Below are 17,542 nucleotides of genomic sequence, written 5' to 3'. Positions count from 1 at the left end.
ATCGACTTCGGATGAAACATCCAAAGTCGATTTGCATAATACTTTGTTTGAATACTGTAATGTACCACTTGGAACCGTACCCGAGTTCGGGAAATGTTTTTTTACAGTAGAAATTAATTTCTGAAGTTATTACGCAAAGTTTCGCAAGACTAACGTAATAACTTCGGCTCATTGGAGCCAATACATTCTAATACTGTACGGAGCCGAAGTCGATTCGCTCATTCCTAGTCGGTGCGGAATGGAGGCACGAACCCCACAGAAGCACTACGGAGTGGTCTCGATCCATCTGTGGAATTTGCAAATTGCGGTACCCAATGCAAGGAACAGTTGATCAACGGCCATGTGCATGAGCGCTGACAGGGATATTGAAGCTAACTGCAGTAAAACCGGGATTTGATTCTGAATGTTGTTAGGTTTGTCCTCCATTGCCACATCAGTAAATTAGAATCCGTCACCCTAAGGGGTCATGCACCGTATATATTTTGCGGTCCGCAAAACACGGATCTGCAAAAAAAAAACGGATGACATCTGTTTGACGTCCGTTTTGCATCCGTTGTTTTTGCAGGACAGGCATTGTAACAAGGACAGGCATTGTAACAATGCCTGTCCTCGTCTGCAAAAAGACAAGAATAGGATATGCAGACATGGGATACACACGGAGTCATATCTGTTTTTTCAAGCCCCATTGAAGTGAATAGCTCCGCATACAAACCTGTAAAAAAACGGAAGAGAAAAAGAATACGTTCGTGTGCATGAGCCTAAGGCCTCATGCACACGACCGGTGTGTGCATCCGTGTCCTTTGTTCAGTTTTCCGTGATTTTCTGCGGACGCATTGACTTTCAATGGGTCCGTTAAACTCGGAAACTGCACCGTTTGTCATCCGTGTCCGTGATCCGTGTTTCCTGTCCATCAAAAAAATATAACCTGTCCTATTTTTTTGACAGACAACGGTTCACGGACCCATTCAAGTCAATGGGTCTGTAAAAAAACACGGCGGCACACAAGATTGCCATCCGCGTCCGTGATCCGTGTCCGTAGGCTACTTTAGCACAGACGGATCCGCAGATCCGTCTGCATACAGTTTTTTCAGAGCTGAGTTTTCACTTCGTGAAAACTCAGATCCGACAGTATATTCTAACACAGAGGCGTTCCTCAGCGAGGAAGCACTGAAAAACTATAGGAAAAAAATTGAATATGTAAAAAAAACTAATAAAAGCAGCTAAACTAGAGACCGAGAGATTAATTACCAAAAAGAGCAAAACTAACCCTAAAATGTTCTTCAATTATATAAATGGTAAAAAGTATAAATCTGAAGGTATTACAGAGTAATGAGGGGGGAGTTGCAGAGAGCGATGAGGAGAAAGCAAAGCTATTAAATATTTTTTTTCTCCAATGTATTCACTGAGGAAAATAAACTGTCAGATGACATGCAGAATGTAAAAGTAAATTCCCATTAAAAGTGTCCTGTCTGACCCAGGAAGAAGTACAACAGCGACTTAAAAAGATCAAAATAGACCAATCGCCAGGACCGGATGGCATACACCCCCGTATCCTAAGGGAATTAGGTAATGTCATAGCCAGACCCTTATTTCTGATATTTAGGGACTCAATACTGACAGGGAGTGTTCCACAGGATTGGCGCATAGCAAATGTGGTGCCAACATTCAAAAAGGGTCTAAAAACAGAGCCCGGAAACTATAGGCCGGTAAGTTTAACATCTGTCGTGGGTAAACTGTTTGAAGGTTTTCTAAGAGATGTTATCTTGGAGTACCTCAATGAAAATAGGCAAATAATGCCGTATCAGCATGGCTTCATGAGGGATCGGTCATGCCAAACTAATTTAATCAGTTTCTATGAGGAGGTAAGTTCTAGACTTGACAGCGGCGAATCAATGGATGTCGTATATCTGGACTTCTCCAAAGCATTTGACACTGTACCACATAAAAGGTTAGTATATAAAATGAGAATGCTCGGACTGGGAGAAAATGTCTGCATGTGGGTAAGTAACTGGCTGAGTGATAGAAAACAGAGGGCGGTTATTAATGGTACACACTAAGGCAGCTGCTGCCAAGGCCAATAAGATAATGTTTTGCATCAAAAGGGGCATAGATGCCCGTGATCAGAACATAGTCCTACCACTTTACAAATCACTAGTCAGACAACACATGAGGTAGCCATGGTGCTCACCATAAGAATAGATCACAGAATATTTTCGGACAGCCATAACAGAGAACTCCAAGTTTTCCCCTCTCCTCTTCAGACACAAAGTTTCCGAGGTCAAGCCCCCTTTATCATGTGCAAGAAATGTCTTGTCTGAGGAAGAGAATGGAAAACTTTGCATTCTCTGTGATGGCTACCAGAAAATATGCTGTGATCTATGGAAAGCTAGGTAGTAAAGAACTGAAGGAAAGTTTGAACCAAAGAAACTGTGAGTAGAAATCATCTGACTCACGATATTATACCGCTACGACTTGTGGCTGTATTGTATATTTTGATTAAGTGAGCTGTGTCTGATCTGGATGTGGTGGAACTCCTACCCCAGTGCAGGAAAAACTGAAATCTATTGAATTGTATGTGCTACTACAGGGATCCTCCGGTGTACACGTGGTTATCAGTAGGTATGCTGCTACTTACTTGCACTGATGATGGTCTACAGGTGGAGTGCTGAGATCATACTGACCGGGATCTGTGTTTACGTCCTGAAAATGAGACATGAAATAGGGATTATGAGTGAGATAGAAGATCATACGGGTTCGTTACCAATAGAATTCTGTTGTATAACGTCGTAGTATAGTACTCATAGCCTTCTTCTTCACGTCCCTATGCCTTTTATTGCATATGGAAGCATACTGGGGGCGTTCCTGTGGAATTGTATATAAATTCGACAGAAAAATAAAAAGTGTTCAATGAGTATTCTCCCCTAGGAGCATTGCCTCCATAATACTGTAATGTATGGTGGCACACCAGAGCAGGACGGGCTCCGTGCACTTGACTGCTGTATGCATCAAGACCTTATGATGCAGAATTTTGCCGAAACTTGTCATACTTCATTGAATGTGATATTTCATTTCATTAACCTCAAAGTGTGATGTGATAATGGCTATACCCAAACTTTTGCATATGACTGGATAGCCTTGTATAGGTATATATATGTTTCCTATATGGTTGTGATGTTTCTAACGAACTAACCAGGGGCGGACATATCGCCTGTTCAGCTGCACAGGGGACCAGAGAGAGAGAGGGGCCCTTCCCAGTGAGGTGTTTTTTTTTATTTTATTATTTTTTCCCTCCTCTGCCAGGGTAACCAGGTCACTTTGGGGTGGAGGGCAGTGGAGGAATTGGGGTGGGGGGATTGATTAGCACTTACTGTGAATCTGCTGCCCGTTCTGCCTATACTCCATAGCTGAAGGACCTGCGATGACATCAGTCATGTGATCTTTTTAACACTGGAAGTGGTGGAAGGACCTGTGATGAGGTCACCATCATGTGACCAGTGCAGAAAAGGGCAGCGCACAGCAGTGGAGACCTGTGATGCCATTGAATGAATGTGAGTGCCAGACAAATGCTGGGAGATGTGGTTCTCCCCATTATACCTCCTCCCCTATTTAACTGGAACTGTATGTTAGATTGGCTGAATGGAGAGGTGTTATTTACATGGGACTGTATGTTATAGAAGATTGCAGGGAGATAACTGGTGTTATTTACATGGGACTGGATATTTTAGAGGACTGGAGGGTAAGGAGTAATGTTACTTACATGGAACTATGTGTTGGAGGGGCTGAAAGAGGGGGTTCAAGTTATTTACATGGGACTGTATGTTATAGAAGACTGTAAGGAAGAGATGTTATTTACTTGGGACTGTATGAAGAAGAAGACTGGTGGGAGAGGACTGGTGTTATTTACATGGGACTTCATGGTATAGAAGACTGGTGGGAGAGGACTGGTGTTATTTACATGGGACTGCATGGTATAGAAGACTGGAGGGAGAGGAGTGATGTTATTTACATGGGACTGTATTGTATAGAAGACTGGAGGGAGAGGACAGGCATTATAATTACAGGGGGCACTGCAGGGAACATTATAAATATTCTGCGCAGTGGTGTTGGGCATTACTACTGAAGGCTCCATAGGAGTGCCTTATAGAGTGGCCTTATTTCTATTAGGGGTGCCTTATTAGTACTGGGGCAGTACTTATTTAATTATTATTATTTTTAACCCCACTCGGAGACATCGCTTTTATAATGCACTGGTATACAGTAACTTGTATGCAAATGCATTATAGTCTATTAATGTAACAGTGACCGACAGTCTATTAGGCTGTGTCTTTGGCACAATCTAATAGGCAAACAGTCATGGCAGTGGCCCCCATCTCCCATGGCAGTGCATCGGTACATTGGGGCTGATGGTGACAGGGAGTCTTTTAACTACTTAGATGCTGAGGTCACTATTGTCCATGGCATCTAGGGAGTTACATGGTCAGGAATGGCGTTATCTCCCTTCTGGCCATTACCAGGGGCTGAGGTACCGCAACACTCAATGGGGCGGGGTTACTGACATCACTAGACGGGAGGCAGAGCTAGGAGACAGGCCTGGCTGAGCTGGTGTCAAACTCTTCATGAGGCTGCCCACCACACGGCAGGACTGAGCTGTAAGGAGGCAGGGCCATCAGGACATGCTGCCCAGGCCCTGCTCCTCAGAGCTGTGGATGGCACAGTAACTCCTGAGATTGAGGTCAGATAGTGAGGTGGGCCTCTTCTACATGCTGGATGGAGTGATGATGAATGGTGAAGCAGGGAGCCTGCGGCCCTCTGCTTCACCATTACAATCCGCTGTCTGTGCCTCCTGTGGACGCACAGACAGCTGAGCTCATAAATCATTTAATTAACCGCCCATCCCTAGGCTATAAGCCCCCTTGGCACCGGATCCACCTTGACGTGGTTAGTGGGCATATGCATTTCAATCAAAACTTATATAAGGTGCCTCATAGGACATGTTTATTATGCTGAGATGCAATAGATCAATGCGTGGCATGTGGATGTGTGATCCATGTCCTTTTTTTCTACTTTGTGTCTGCTATTTGTAGCTCAGCCCGGAGGATAAGGTATATTAGCTGTCTCTTATTTGCCAAGTGAAGGAAGAAATAGGACACAGGGATCCGGCTGTAAGAAAAGGTGACAAGGTTCGCGAGCTTGGTGCTAGTTGACAGCCTGACTCTTAACAATATAAAACCACCCTTGGCTACAGAAATCTATAATTTATGACCCGTACAGTATTGTCCAGACAATGATTTAACAATTAGCTGCAATATCTGTGGCTGAAGAACCGGCTGCGATAAGTAATAGGCAAAGGTAGGCAGTTATCTAAGGGTGCCACCTCGCCACAGATGGGGGAGAAAGGCAATTTGCTTGGCTAGCTGGCTGTTCAGAAGAGAAAATACCAGGTGGGAAGGACCTGTGTGATTTCATTACGGTGTGACCAGTGCAGGAAGAGAGAGAGCTCAGCAGTGCAGAGGAGAAACCGTGGAGAAGGACCTGTGTGATGTCACCACCATGTGATATGAGGGGGTGCAGCTCCTGTGCTGCGTGTGGAAGAGAGGTTAATGGGTTCTCACCCTCTACAGGCTGTCAAATACTAGGAGTTGAAATTCTTTCCTAATAGTCACTGTAATGTCCTCTTAAAGGGGTTGTCTAGGATTGGGGGATATTGCTCTAATAGTACAAGTGTGGCCTACACATTACATACAAGCATGTAGTACCTTTGGCACAGATTTCTGAAGCCTCGCTTTCATCTTTGAAATTCATGGCTGGAAGTTACTGTTTTCTTCTCCTCATTGACGTACCGAGTCCCTTGCAGGCAAGCAAAGCTTCCTCTTCTGCTGCTCAGGGAGCCCGGTGACGTCACTGGCAGCATAAGTAATTTATGAGGTGGATGGAGGGGCGGTAACTAGGCTGGCCGACATTGCACTAAGCCCCGCCCCTCTAGTCCGGTGACGTCACTGGGCAAGGAGCTTTAGAATGAATGGAGGTGAATATTGATGAGGGGGCAGAGTTACAACGGAGCAGAGAGACAGCTGTAACCACCTGATGCCACGCTGCCCCAGGACCCACAGGGCAGCCGGAAGTTAGAGAAAGATAAACAGATATATAAACAATGAGTGGGGGACCGTTGGAGCCACATAGAAGTGGAGAAAATAGCTGAAAATATATGGAGGCACTTTTATTTAGATGTACATTGTGAGTAAACGTGTTTTTAAAAAAAAAATATTTGGTCCCGGACAACCCCTTTGAAGCCCATAATAACAGTCCAGTAGTGCTGGGAGTTGTCGTTTTTTCCTTTAATACTCCTCTCCATGTAATTTCCACTGATGCCCCATTTTTTGAGGCATGAAGCCAAGCCTCTAACTCCACCCAGTGTCTACCTATACATGCCCAAAACTGCCCAGTCCCCTTAGTAGCCCCACACAGTACTAATTCCCCCCCTTGTTCTTTCCTCTTATACCACTCTCCATGTAATGTCCACTGATGCCCCATAATAACAGTCTGGGCATGTTGAGAGTAGTAGTTCTCTCCTCTTATACCCCTTTCACTATAATGTCCACTGATGTTCCATAATAACCTTCTGGATATGTTGGGATTGTAGTTGTCTTATGCCCATGCCCCTGTAATGTCCACTAATGCCCTATAATAACAGTCTGGATATACTGGGAGTTGTAGTTCTCTCCTCTTATACCTCTATCTCTGTAATGGCTACTGATGCCCTATAATAAAAGTATGGGCATGCTGGGAGTTGTAGTTCTCGTCTGCTATACATCTCTCCTTGTAATGTCCACTGATGCCCCATAATAACAGTCTGGTCATGCTGGGAGTTGTAGTTTTGTCCTCTTATATGCCAACCATATATTGTCCACTGGTGTCCCATACTAACACGCTGGTCATACTGGGAGTGATAGTTGTCTACTCTTATACTCCTCTTCATGTAATGTCGACTAATGTCCCATAATAACAGTCTGGACATGCTGGGATCTCCTCTTTTACCCCCTCCATGTATTGCCCTCTAATTTTATGTCATGTAATGTCGAATAATGTCCCATAATAACAGCCTGGTCATGATGAGTACTATTGCCGCTAAGATGTTCTGCAGCATCTGAGATGTATACTAGGCTTTGTTCACATCTGTGCTAGTAAGTCTTGCTGTTCTGCTTTGTCATAGGAGCACAACAATGAAAATCAGGGGAGTGCCAGGTTTGGCACATTACAGATGACAACATCTGATGGAACTCTTTGACTGTGATAAGATATGATGGATGCCATGGCTGCTATCCATAGGGCCATGGAGTCTGGCATGCTACAAAATCTTGTTCAGCATTTATGACCTGATCTGCGGTGAAGGCTCCTCACACAGATCTGATCAAAGCCTGTCTTCTGTAGCATTGGATTATAATGTTCTGCAGCAGAGTAGGTGTGTCTTATGAGGTTCTGCAGCAGCTGAAGTATGTATTATGAGGTTCTGCAGCAGCTGAGGTGTGTATTTTGAGATTCTGCAACAGCCGTTGTGTGTATTATGATGTTCTGCAGAAGCTGAGGTGTGCATTATGAGGTTCAGCAGCTGAGGTGTGTATTATGGGGTTCTGCAGCAGCTGAGGTGTGTATTATGGGGTTCTGCAGCAACTGAGGTGTGTATTATGAGGTTCTGCAGCAGCTGAGGTGTGTATTATGGAGTTCTTCAGCAGCTGAGGTGTGTATTATGGGGTTCTGCAGCAGCTTAGGTGTGTATTATGGGGTTATGCAGCAGCTGAGGTGTGTATTATGGGGTTCTGCAGCAGCTAAGGTGTGTATTATGGGGTTCTGCAGCAACTGAGGTGTGTATTATAAGGTTCTGCAACAGCCGATGTGTGTATTATGATGTTCTGCAGAAGCTGAGGTGTGCATTATGAGGTTCAGCAGCTGAGGTGTGTATTATGTTGCTCAGCAGCAGCTGAAGTGTGTATTATGGGGTTCTGCAGCAGCTGAGGTGTGTATTATGGGGTTCTGCAGCAGCTAAGGTGTGTATTATGGGGTTCTGCAGCAACTGAGGTGTGTATTATGAGGTTCTGCAGCAGCTGAGGTGTGTATTATGGGGTTCTGCAGCAGCTGAGGTGTGTATTATGGGGTTCTGCAGCAGCTTAGGTGTGTATTATGGGGTTCTGCAGCAGCTGAGGTGTGTATTATGGGGTTCTGCAGCAGCTATGGTGTGTATTATGATGTTCTGCAGCAACTGAGGTGTGTATTATGAGGTTCTGCAGCAGCTGAGGTGTGTATTATGGGGTTCTGCAGCAGCTTAGGAGTGTATTATGAGGTTCTGCAGCAGCTGAGGTGTGTATTATTGGGTTCTGCAGCAACTGAGGTGTGTATTATGAGGTTCTGCCGCACCTATAGGTTGTATTATGATGTTCTGCAGCAGCTGAAGTGTGTATTATGATGTTCTGCTGTGAAAACCGCTGACAGAACAGCAGTGGCACACAGACACGCGGACAAAACACGGGTGGATTTTCCCAGAATGTCAAATGGAGTTGGAAATATGAAAGAGGCCTTAGGCAAAGAATCTGCATATGACTCATGTACACAGAGCACTACGAGAGAACCATGCTGAGAGTCCGCTCCTTCCCTAGACTGCATTCAGGGCCGGCTCTATCATGAGGCAGCCCAAGCGGCTGCTTGAGGGCGCAAAGAAGGGGGGGCGGCGCCGCGGCGGAAAACAATTAACTTACATTTACCTTGCTGAGCCTGTGTGCCGAGCAGCCCGGCCGCCCCCCAGTCCTCACTGTCTCTGTCACAGAGCGGCACGCAGCTGACAGGCTGAGGGAGCGCACACACACACTCTGAGCTACAAGACCCTGGTGAATTTAAATCTCATTTAGCATGTCTTTCAGAAAAGTTTCTCCTGGGATTCAAACTCGCAACCTTTCACATCAGATGCAAGGCATTTAACCACACAGCTATGACAGCTGTATAGCCAAGTTACTTTAAAAAAAAAAAAAAAAAAATACAAGACTTCTACTGTAGATAACTTTGATACCTAGTGTATATACACATGACAGCTGCCCCAGCACACTGTATGGATGTAGCAGAGCTGGGTGTGTTGGGGCAACTATCATGTTTATGGTTGTACACTAGGCATCAAAGTTATCTACAGTAGAAGTCTTATATTTATTTTTTATTTATTTTAAATAACTGTCTGTACAGCTGTCATAGCTGTGTGGGTAAGTGCTTTGCCTTTGATACAGAAGGTCAAGGGTTTGAATCCCATCACAAGCTTTTATGAAAGACAGGCTAAATCTTCAACACTAGAGGCTGCTGGGAACACAGGAAGAGGAAGAGGCTGCATCGCATCGCTGACATGGAGGTAAGTAGAAAAGTTTTTTTTTAAATACCGGACTGTTACTTTACTGCCATGGGGTGGGGCTATTGGCGCATGATACTGGCACATGGAGGGGGAAGGAGAGAGACACTTGATACTGGCACATAAGGGAGCAGGGGGAGAGGATGGCACTATGATATTGGCACATGGGGGGGGGGAGAGGAGAGAAGCACTTGATACTGGCACATTAGGGGGCAGGCGGAGAGGATGGCACTATGATATTGGCACATGGGGAGGAGAGGAGAGAGGCACTTGATACTGGCACATTAGGGAGCAGGGGGAGAGGATGGCACTATGATATTGGCACATGGGGGAGAGGAGAGAGGCACTTGATACTGGCACATTAGGGGGCAGGGAGAGAGGATGGCACTACGATACTAGCATATGGGGGGGGCAAGAAATGGACATGAATCATGAGGGGCAGAAATGTGAAATGATGGGTGGGCAAGAAATGGACATGAATCATGAGGGGCAGAAATGTGAAATGATGGGGGGGGGGGGGGAGCGCCAAAATGTCGATTCGCTTGTGTTGACAAAAATCCTTGCACCGGCCCTGACTGCATTAATAGAGATTTCTTTGAACTAAAATCTCCTGAGATATACGTCTTACAAAAACTGCAAATGCGGTGTGACTGCACCCAAATGGCAATGTTTGCCTTACCTTATCTCTCACCCCGTAGACAGCAGCACTTCTTGAGGTGCTGCGGAAAGAAGAGAGACGTGGGAGTTGTTCTACCAAATCACTGAATTCTGGAATCTTGTAGCAGCCGGGTAATAAAGCTTCCCCAGATCCAGCAGTGCTCAAGGGTTTTTTCCGTCCTTGCCCTTTGAAGCTGTATGTTTGCCTAACAGGATTAAGTTGTGCATCTTGGAGAAAATCACGGACATTATAGGTCCCTGGACGAGGGGATTCCTGATGATAGAAAAACAGAGTTTTTATGACTCTGATGTCCTATGACACTGCGACTATATAAGGCTGGTTTCACACATAGCATTTTTAGAATTAACAGCGTTTTTGTTTTGTTTTTAACTTTTTTTAGCGCTGTGTTTTTTCATTATTCTTTTCCCAAATAATTCTGTGGTCAGATGTTAGCTGCAAACCCATAGTGTAATATAAAACACACTACAAATAATTGGGCAGATTTACTAATCCTGTATATGGTGTAAGCTTAGACCAGTGATGGGCAAACTGCGGCTCTCCAGCTGTTGTAAAACTACAAATCCCATCATGCCCTGCTGTAGGCTGATAGCTGTATGCAGACTGGGCATACTGGGAGTTGTAGTTTTACAGCAGCTGGAGAGCCGCAGTTTTCCCATCCCTGGCTTAGACCGTCCGTCTAGACCCGCACTAGATTTATCACAGGGGCTCAGGCTGGATGATACATGTGCTACAGGGAAAGACACTTGTCTAACTCTATACCAACTATTGGTTGGCTTACTTTGAGACAGTTGCGTCTTGCGCCACACCCTTTCCATAAAGCCAAGGCTCTCTTCTGTAACGCCAACACCCTTTTGGGCTGGACTCAGATCAATTCTCTAAACCTAAATACTTCAAATTGCGCCACATCTTGGCTAGAGGGACCTCTGTTTATTAGCTGTGCTTTGGCAACCGTGGCTGTAGTGTCCAATATTTGGAGGATGCATAGGGTGTCTTAACATGTTATCCCTTTTGCAGTAGCAGGGTCTGGAATGCATCAAGGTTACCTTGCTGACTCAGATTCTGTGGCCATGCAAATCCTTCAAAACTTAGTATTTTTCATCTCCTGGGTCTCTTGGTGATAACTCCAGGGCTTGAAGCTGGAGTCTGAAGGAGAGGAGCACATTATGTCTGCCCCCTACCTCCACCCTTCTCACAAGTACTTTAACTGGAATCTTCTGGAACCAGGGGGAGGGGTGAGCCCCACTCAGGGCCGGCCTTAGGTGTTCAGGCGCCCTGTGCGAGCTAACCTTGTGGCGCCCCCCCCAAAAAAAAAAAAAAAAAAAAATGCTTGTTGCTGGCATCATGGCATAGGCTGGCTGACTATCCAACCAAGTAGTTACCAGCCCTCACACCCCAAAGGCCGGTGTAATGTTATACTTCCCTAGTTCGTGAGATTTCCCTACCCTCGTCACTTCCGGTCGCACCGGACATGACGTGAGGAGGTGTGCAGCATCGCGCAGGCGCACAACGACAGGTTAGGGAAATTTCACAGCAGAATGCGCATGCGCCAGGAGCCTCGCCGGCGGTTAGGGTAGGGAAAAACTATGGGCCAATGCGCAGTGATCGGATGGATGTTTTCAGCTGAACACCGGCCGACACTGCGCATGCACCGGGAGCCTCACCAGCGGTTAGGGAAGGGAAAAATTTACGTACGGGCCAGTGCTTTTTCCCTACCCTAACCGCTGGTGAGGCTCCCAGCGCATGTCGGCCGGTGTCCAGCTGAGAAAATTAGTTTCCAATGTAGTATTAATAACTAAACAATTAAATAATAAACATATTGCATTGTCTACTTACCACCAGGACAATAAGATGATCTGGACTCTGGCTGCAGTCTGGCTCTGGCTGCAGTCTGGCTCTGGGGACTCCATTGTCACTCTCTCCCCCCCCCCCTTCCCTCGTCACTCTCATTATTCCCCCCCCCCAATCACTCTCATTATTTCCCCCCCCGCCATCACTCTCATTATTTCCCCCCCCCGCCATCACTCTCATTATTTCCCCCCCCCCCCCGCCATCACTCTCATTATTTCCCCCCCCCCGCCATCACTCTCATTATTTCCCCCCCCCCGCCATCACTCTCATTATTTCCCCCCCCGCCATCACTCTCATTATTTCCCCCCCCGCCATCACTCTCATTATTTCCCCCCCCCGCCATCACTCTCATTATTTCCCCCCCCCCCGCCATCACTCTCATTATTCTCCCCCCCCATCACTCTCATTATTCTCCCCCCCATCACTCTCATTATTCTCCCCCCCATCACTCTCATTATTCTCCCCCCCATCACTCTCATTATTCTCCCCCCCATCACTCTCATTATTCTCTCCCCCCATCACTCTCATTATTCTCTCCCCCCCCCATCACTCTCATTATTCTCTCCCCCCCATCACTCTCATTATTCTCTCCCCCCCATCACTCTCATTATTCTCTCCCCCCATCACTCTCATTATTCTCTCCCCCCCATCACTCTCATTATTCTCTCCCCCCATCACTCTCATTATTCTCCCCCCCCCATCACTCTCATTATTCCCCCCCCATCACTCTCATTATTCCCCCCCCATCACTCTCATTATTTCTCCCCCCCCATCACTCATTATTTCTCCCCCCCATCACTCATTATTTCTCCCCCCCATCACTCTCATTATTTCTCCCCCCCCATCATTCTCATTATTTCTCCCCCCCCATCATTCTCATTATTTCTCCCCCCCCATCATTCTCATTATTTCTCCCCCCCCATCACTCTCATTATTTCTCCTCCCCCCCTCACTCTCATTATTTCTCCCCCCCCCCCTTCACTCTCATTATTTCCTCCCCCCCTCCCCCTTTTCACTCTCTTTTCCACCTCTAGTGTAGCGTGGCCGAGCTCTGTTCGATCCGCGGTACAGGAGCATTTGTTTCCTGTACCCGGCCGGACTGACAGGAAGTGCACACTAAGTGAGCACTTCCTGTCAGTCCGGCCGGGTACAGGAAACAAAAGCTCCTGTACCGCGGATCGAACAGAGCTCGGCCACGCTACATTAACAGCACACAGCAGGCGCAGGCAGGCGCTCAGCCTCAGCCACTCAGGCGGCGCAGAATGAGGGGCGCCGCCAGCCGCCCGAACTTATATAAGCAAGTTTTTTTTTTTTAAACCGCAACGTGCGCCCCCTGCTGAATACAGGGGAGGGGGAGATGGAGGGGGCGGGGGCCCGCCCCGTGGGAAAACATAAGTGCCGCCTCGCCTGCCCATATTACATTGCGGGCTGTCGGCCGCCCGGCGCCCCTGTTGCTATGGCGCCCTGTGCGGCCGCACACCCCAAAGGCCGGCCCTGGCCCCACTCTAAGCTCCAAAGAGGGCTGGGCCAGGATTGTTAGTTCCGGCCACGCCTAGATCATGCTGAAACATAGTCCAAGTATTAAATCCCCCAAGTATTAAAGAAGTACTCCCACAAAATTGTTGATTCTCTAACCTGTTAGTAAAGTACATGATGCAACATGTAGTGAAGGTAATTTTCTTACGGGTGAGTTATAACCTCCCTTCTGATCCTCAGCTGTGTCATGTGACCAACATTCTGACTTTTCAAATAACACAGCATCTTATGGACAAGAAGCGAGTTTCTGTATGTATTCCTACGGGAACCTCAATGTCAGTCTCATAGGAATGAATAGAGAAGTAAAAAATTGCTTCCTGCCCTGTGTCCATACGTCCCAACTTTTGAACAGAAGGAAGAGGGGCACTATGTGTGGCGCGCTAAGTTTCTCACAGCAAACATTTTTCTGCACTAGGCCACTTCTCTAACTCCATCCAAAGCATAACTATACACCTAATCCCATCCAGTCCTCTAATTGCTCCCACATAGTAATTATTCCCCCTTTATGCCACCACACAGTATTTATGCCCACATTGTGCCCCTTCACAGATTATGCCCAGATAAGTGTCCCCTCACAGTAGTGAGGCCCAGATATGTGCCCACTCATAGTAGTTATGCCCAGATATGTTCCCCATTACAGTAATATGCCCAGTTATGTGCCCCCTCACAGTAATATGCCCAGTTATGTGCCCCCTCACAGTAATATGCCCAGTTATGTTCCCCCCTCACAGTAATATGCCCAGTTTTGTGCCCCCTCAAAGTAATATGCCCAGTTTTGTGCCCCCTCAAAGTAATATGCCCTGATATGTGCCCCCCTCACAGTAATATGCCTGATATGTGCCCCCGCACAGTAATATGCCCTGATATGTGCCCCCTCACAGTAATATGTCTGATATGTGCCCCCGCACAGTAATATGCCCTGATATGTGCCTCCTTTCAGTAATATGCCCAGATACTGCATATATGATTGTAACTACAGAATAGGGGTAGGTCTGGGCCTAGCCATCCATAACACCTTGTACCACTCCAATATATAATGTATACACATGCATGCTCACCCTGAATGAATATAGCCACCATGCATCCCTCTCCGTATACAGCTTCTCCTGTTCGCTCTCTGGAGCCTGTTAACAAGAACATGTACCCAATGAGCTGCAATAAATCATTTATTTTACCACAGATAACATCACATGAGCTAAACTATATACACGTCAGTACATCAGTAATAGGATCCATAGTTCCTATAATACATGTAAAATACTACATGGGGAAAGTTGCCCGTAGCAACCAATCACAGCGCGGCTTTCATTTCACATTCTGCTCTTGAGAAATGAAAGCCGTGCTGTGATTGGTTGCTATGGTTCTTTTTGTCCCATTGAATACATTTGTTTGCTCCACAACAATCACACCCAGAGCTGCAAATACTTTACACATAAACACCTAGCCACTGACGCAAGTGGAAATGTCACAGTTCCTGGTGACGTCTTATGTACAGAGATCACAGAGGCATGTAATGTTCTTTATAACATAGCAGTAGGTATATTATTCCTCATAACATACATCCTAGCTGCTGCAGAACTTCTTTTGGAGAGTAAAGAGGTAGTTAGGTATTTCCTATTCACTCCTGAAGGCCAGAAGAGTTCTGTAAAGGGGTTGTCTCGTCTGAGACAATGGGGGCATATTGCCAGGATAAGCCCACATTGTCTGATAGGTGTAAGTTCCACTGCTGGGACCTGCACCTATCTCCTAAACGGAGCCCCAAAAGTGGTGGAGGACGCACTGAGCATTCACAGCCGCCCTCCATTCATTTCTATGGGGCTGCAGAAAATAGACGAAAGCTGGCTATTTCCGTTGACCCATAGAAGTGAATGGAAGCGGTGGCTGTCATGCGTGGTGCGCTTCCATTCACTTCTATGGGGAGAGCGCTTGGTAATGGCCGGACCGGAGTCCTCCAGCCACCGCCTTGCCGTTTCAGTTCTCAATATAGGTGCGGGTCCTAGCGATATGCCCCCATTGTCTCAGATGAGACAACCCCTTTAAGTCTGGCAGAGAGCTTATAAGGCCTCATGCACGCAACCATATTTTTGTTCTGTGTGACATCTGCATTTTCTTGCGTATAGCACGCTGACCCAGTCATTTCTATGGGGCTGTGCACACATCCATATTTCGCAGATCCGTGTGACCGTTCTGCCAAACATTGTGGATGAGAATAGTCATTTAGACCTCTTACACACGGATCCGCAAAATACAAATGCGGTCCGTGAGCATCCTGCAAAACAACCAAATGGACAATAATAGAACAGGTTCTATCATTTGTGGCCCGACCACATGAATGCGGATGATGAGAGTGAGAAAAAATACAGGATGCGCATGGAAGGTGTCCGTTTTATGTGGATTTGTGGTTTAGGGCTGAACTACGGATACGGTCATGAGCATGAAGCCTAATGCTTACTGCAGCTACTGAAGAACCTCTTATTTAAATTGAGAAGGAGCACTACATGAGAAGAAATAACTTCCTAAGGCTCCCTACACGCAAGAATTTGCACTTGCTTTTTTTTCCTACCACTAAAAAAAGCATCATAGAAGCCACTTGTGTTTTTTCTAACCACCATGAGGTTTTTTTTAGCAATTTTTTTTTTTTTATGACCGTGTGAACCACTTTTTTTCTGCCATTTTTACCCCTATAGAGGAGATGTCAAAACACCAGAAAAAAACGTTTCAGGATGCTGAGTTTTTCAATACACACCACAGACCCAAAATTCACCTATTTAACAAAAATGCCAATAGAAAAAAAAAATCTTGTGTGTCCTGCCTTACATATTTCCCATAGACTGTCAGCTAACATCTGAAACTGACATTTTTACTGCAATACACGCACCAGAAACAAACAAAAAAAAAAAACACTAAGGGCTCATGCACACAAACGTATTTTTTTCTGCGTCTTTTTTGCCGCTCATATGCGGAACTATTCAGTTCAATAGGTCCTCGAAAAAACGGAAATGACTCTATGTGCATTCCCGTTCCACCAAAAAGATAGGATTCTTGTCCGTTTTGCGGACAAGGATAGGCATTATTACAATGGATCCGCATAAAACAACAGATGCGATTTTTTTTGCGGATTTGCAAAATACATATGGGCTTGTACATGATCCCTAAGGGGGAGATTTATCATCTCCCTTGTGCCTGAAAACTAATATATAAATAACTGGTTTCGGACACTTATCTGATCACGCTGGGATGCTACCCTTCACTAGGTACATGATGATTAGGGTGTTAATGGGTGGTAGTCATGTGGCTGTCACACCCAACCCTGAGACACCCTGTTGGACCAGTTTTCCCACCAAGCTTAACAAATATTGCAAAGCAGCCCTATCTTTCCATGTCTGTGTTCATCGCTATAGTTAAATCCGACTCCCTATTTATTTTGTATCACTCGTCAGGACGAATTTACATTAACTAAACACGGTGAGCACAGCAGCTGGACTAGGGAAGTTCTCTGTGTGCCAATAATTACAGAGAGCAATGGCGGGAACTCATCTCCTGTGTTCTCCATTCATTCTTGTACGTCCTTGCATCTACTGTCATCTGGACTATTTTCCTGTCTGGATTTCATACATTTTGGATAGATTGGTGGATGGTCCCGCTGGTGGGACTCAGTGGCGTAGCTAGAAATGACTGGGCGCCACAGCAAATTTTTGAATGGGGCCCCATCCCCCAGTAATTTTTTTACAACCCCTTCCTTTCATGCCGCCCCCATTCCTTTGGCCAGTAAGGCTGGGTTCACACCTGAGCGTTTTACAGCGCGTTCCTACGCGCTGTAAAACGCTCAACAAGGAGAAACCAATGCTTCCCTATGGGAATGGTTCTCACCTGGGCGTTTTACAGCGCGTACGAACGCGCTGTAAAACGCCCGACGCTCAAAAAAGTACATGAGCGACTTTGGGGCGTCTTGTCGCGCGTTCCCGTACATAGACTTCCGGGAACGCGCGACAATGGGCGTTCGCATACTACTGGAGCCGCGTAGGTGAGACGCCGGAGAATCGCGCATACACAGCGCTCAGGTCAGGACGCTCAGGTGTGAACCCAGCCTAAAGATCGCT

At 46.2% G+C, this 17,542-nt stretch overlaps 1 protein-coding gene across 1 annotated transcript in view; it reads right to left on the bottom strand.

Moving 5' to 3' along the window:
- Positions 1-17,542, bottom strand: part of STPG4 (sperm-tail PG-rich repeat containing 4) — a 98,881-nt gene that overhangs the window by 58,402 nt on the left and 22,937 nt on the right. The window contains 3 exon segments of the mRNA XM_044291280.1: positions 2,636-2,700; positions 10,059-10,310; positions 14,501-14,566. Coding sequence (XP_044147215.1) covers positions 2,636-2,700; positions 10,059-10,310; positions 14,501-14,566 — 383 coding nt within the window.

Source organism: Bufo gargarizans, chromosome 4, assembly GCF_014858855.1.
Source record: "Bufo gargarizans isolate SCDJY-AF-19 chromosome 4, ASM1485885v1, whole genome shotgun sequence".
NCBI lineage: Eukaryota > Metazoa > Chordata > Amphibia > Anura > Bufonidae > Bufo > Bufo gargarizans.
This window is presented reverse-complemented; position numbering and strand designations above follow the sequence as displayed.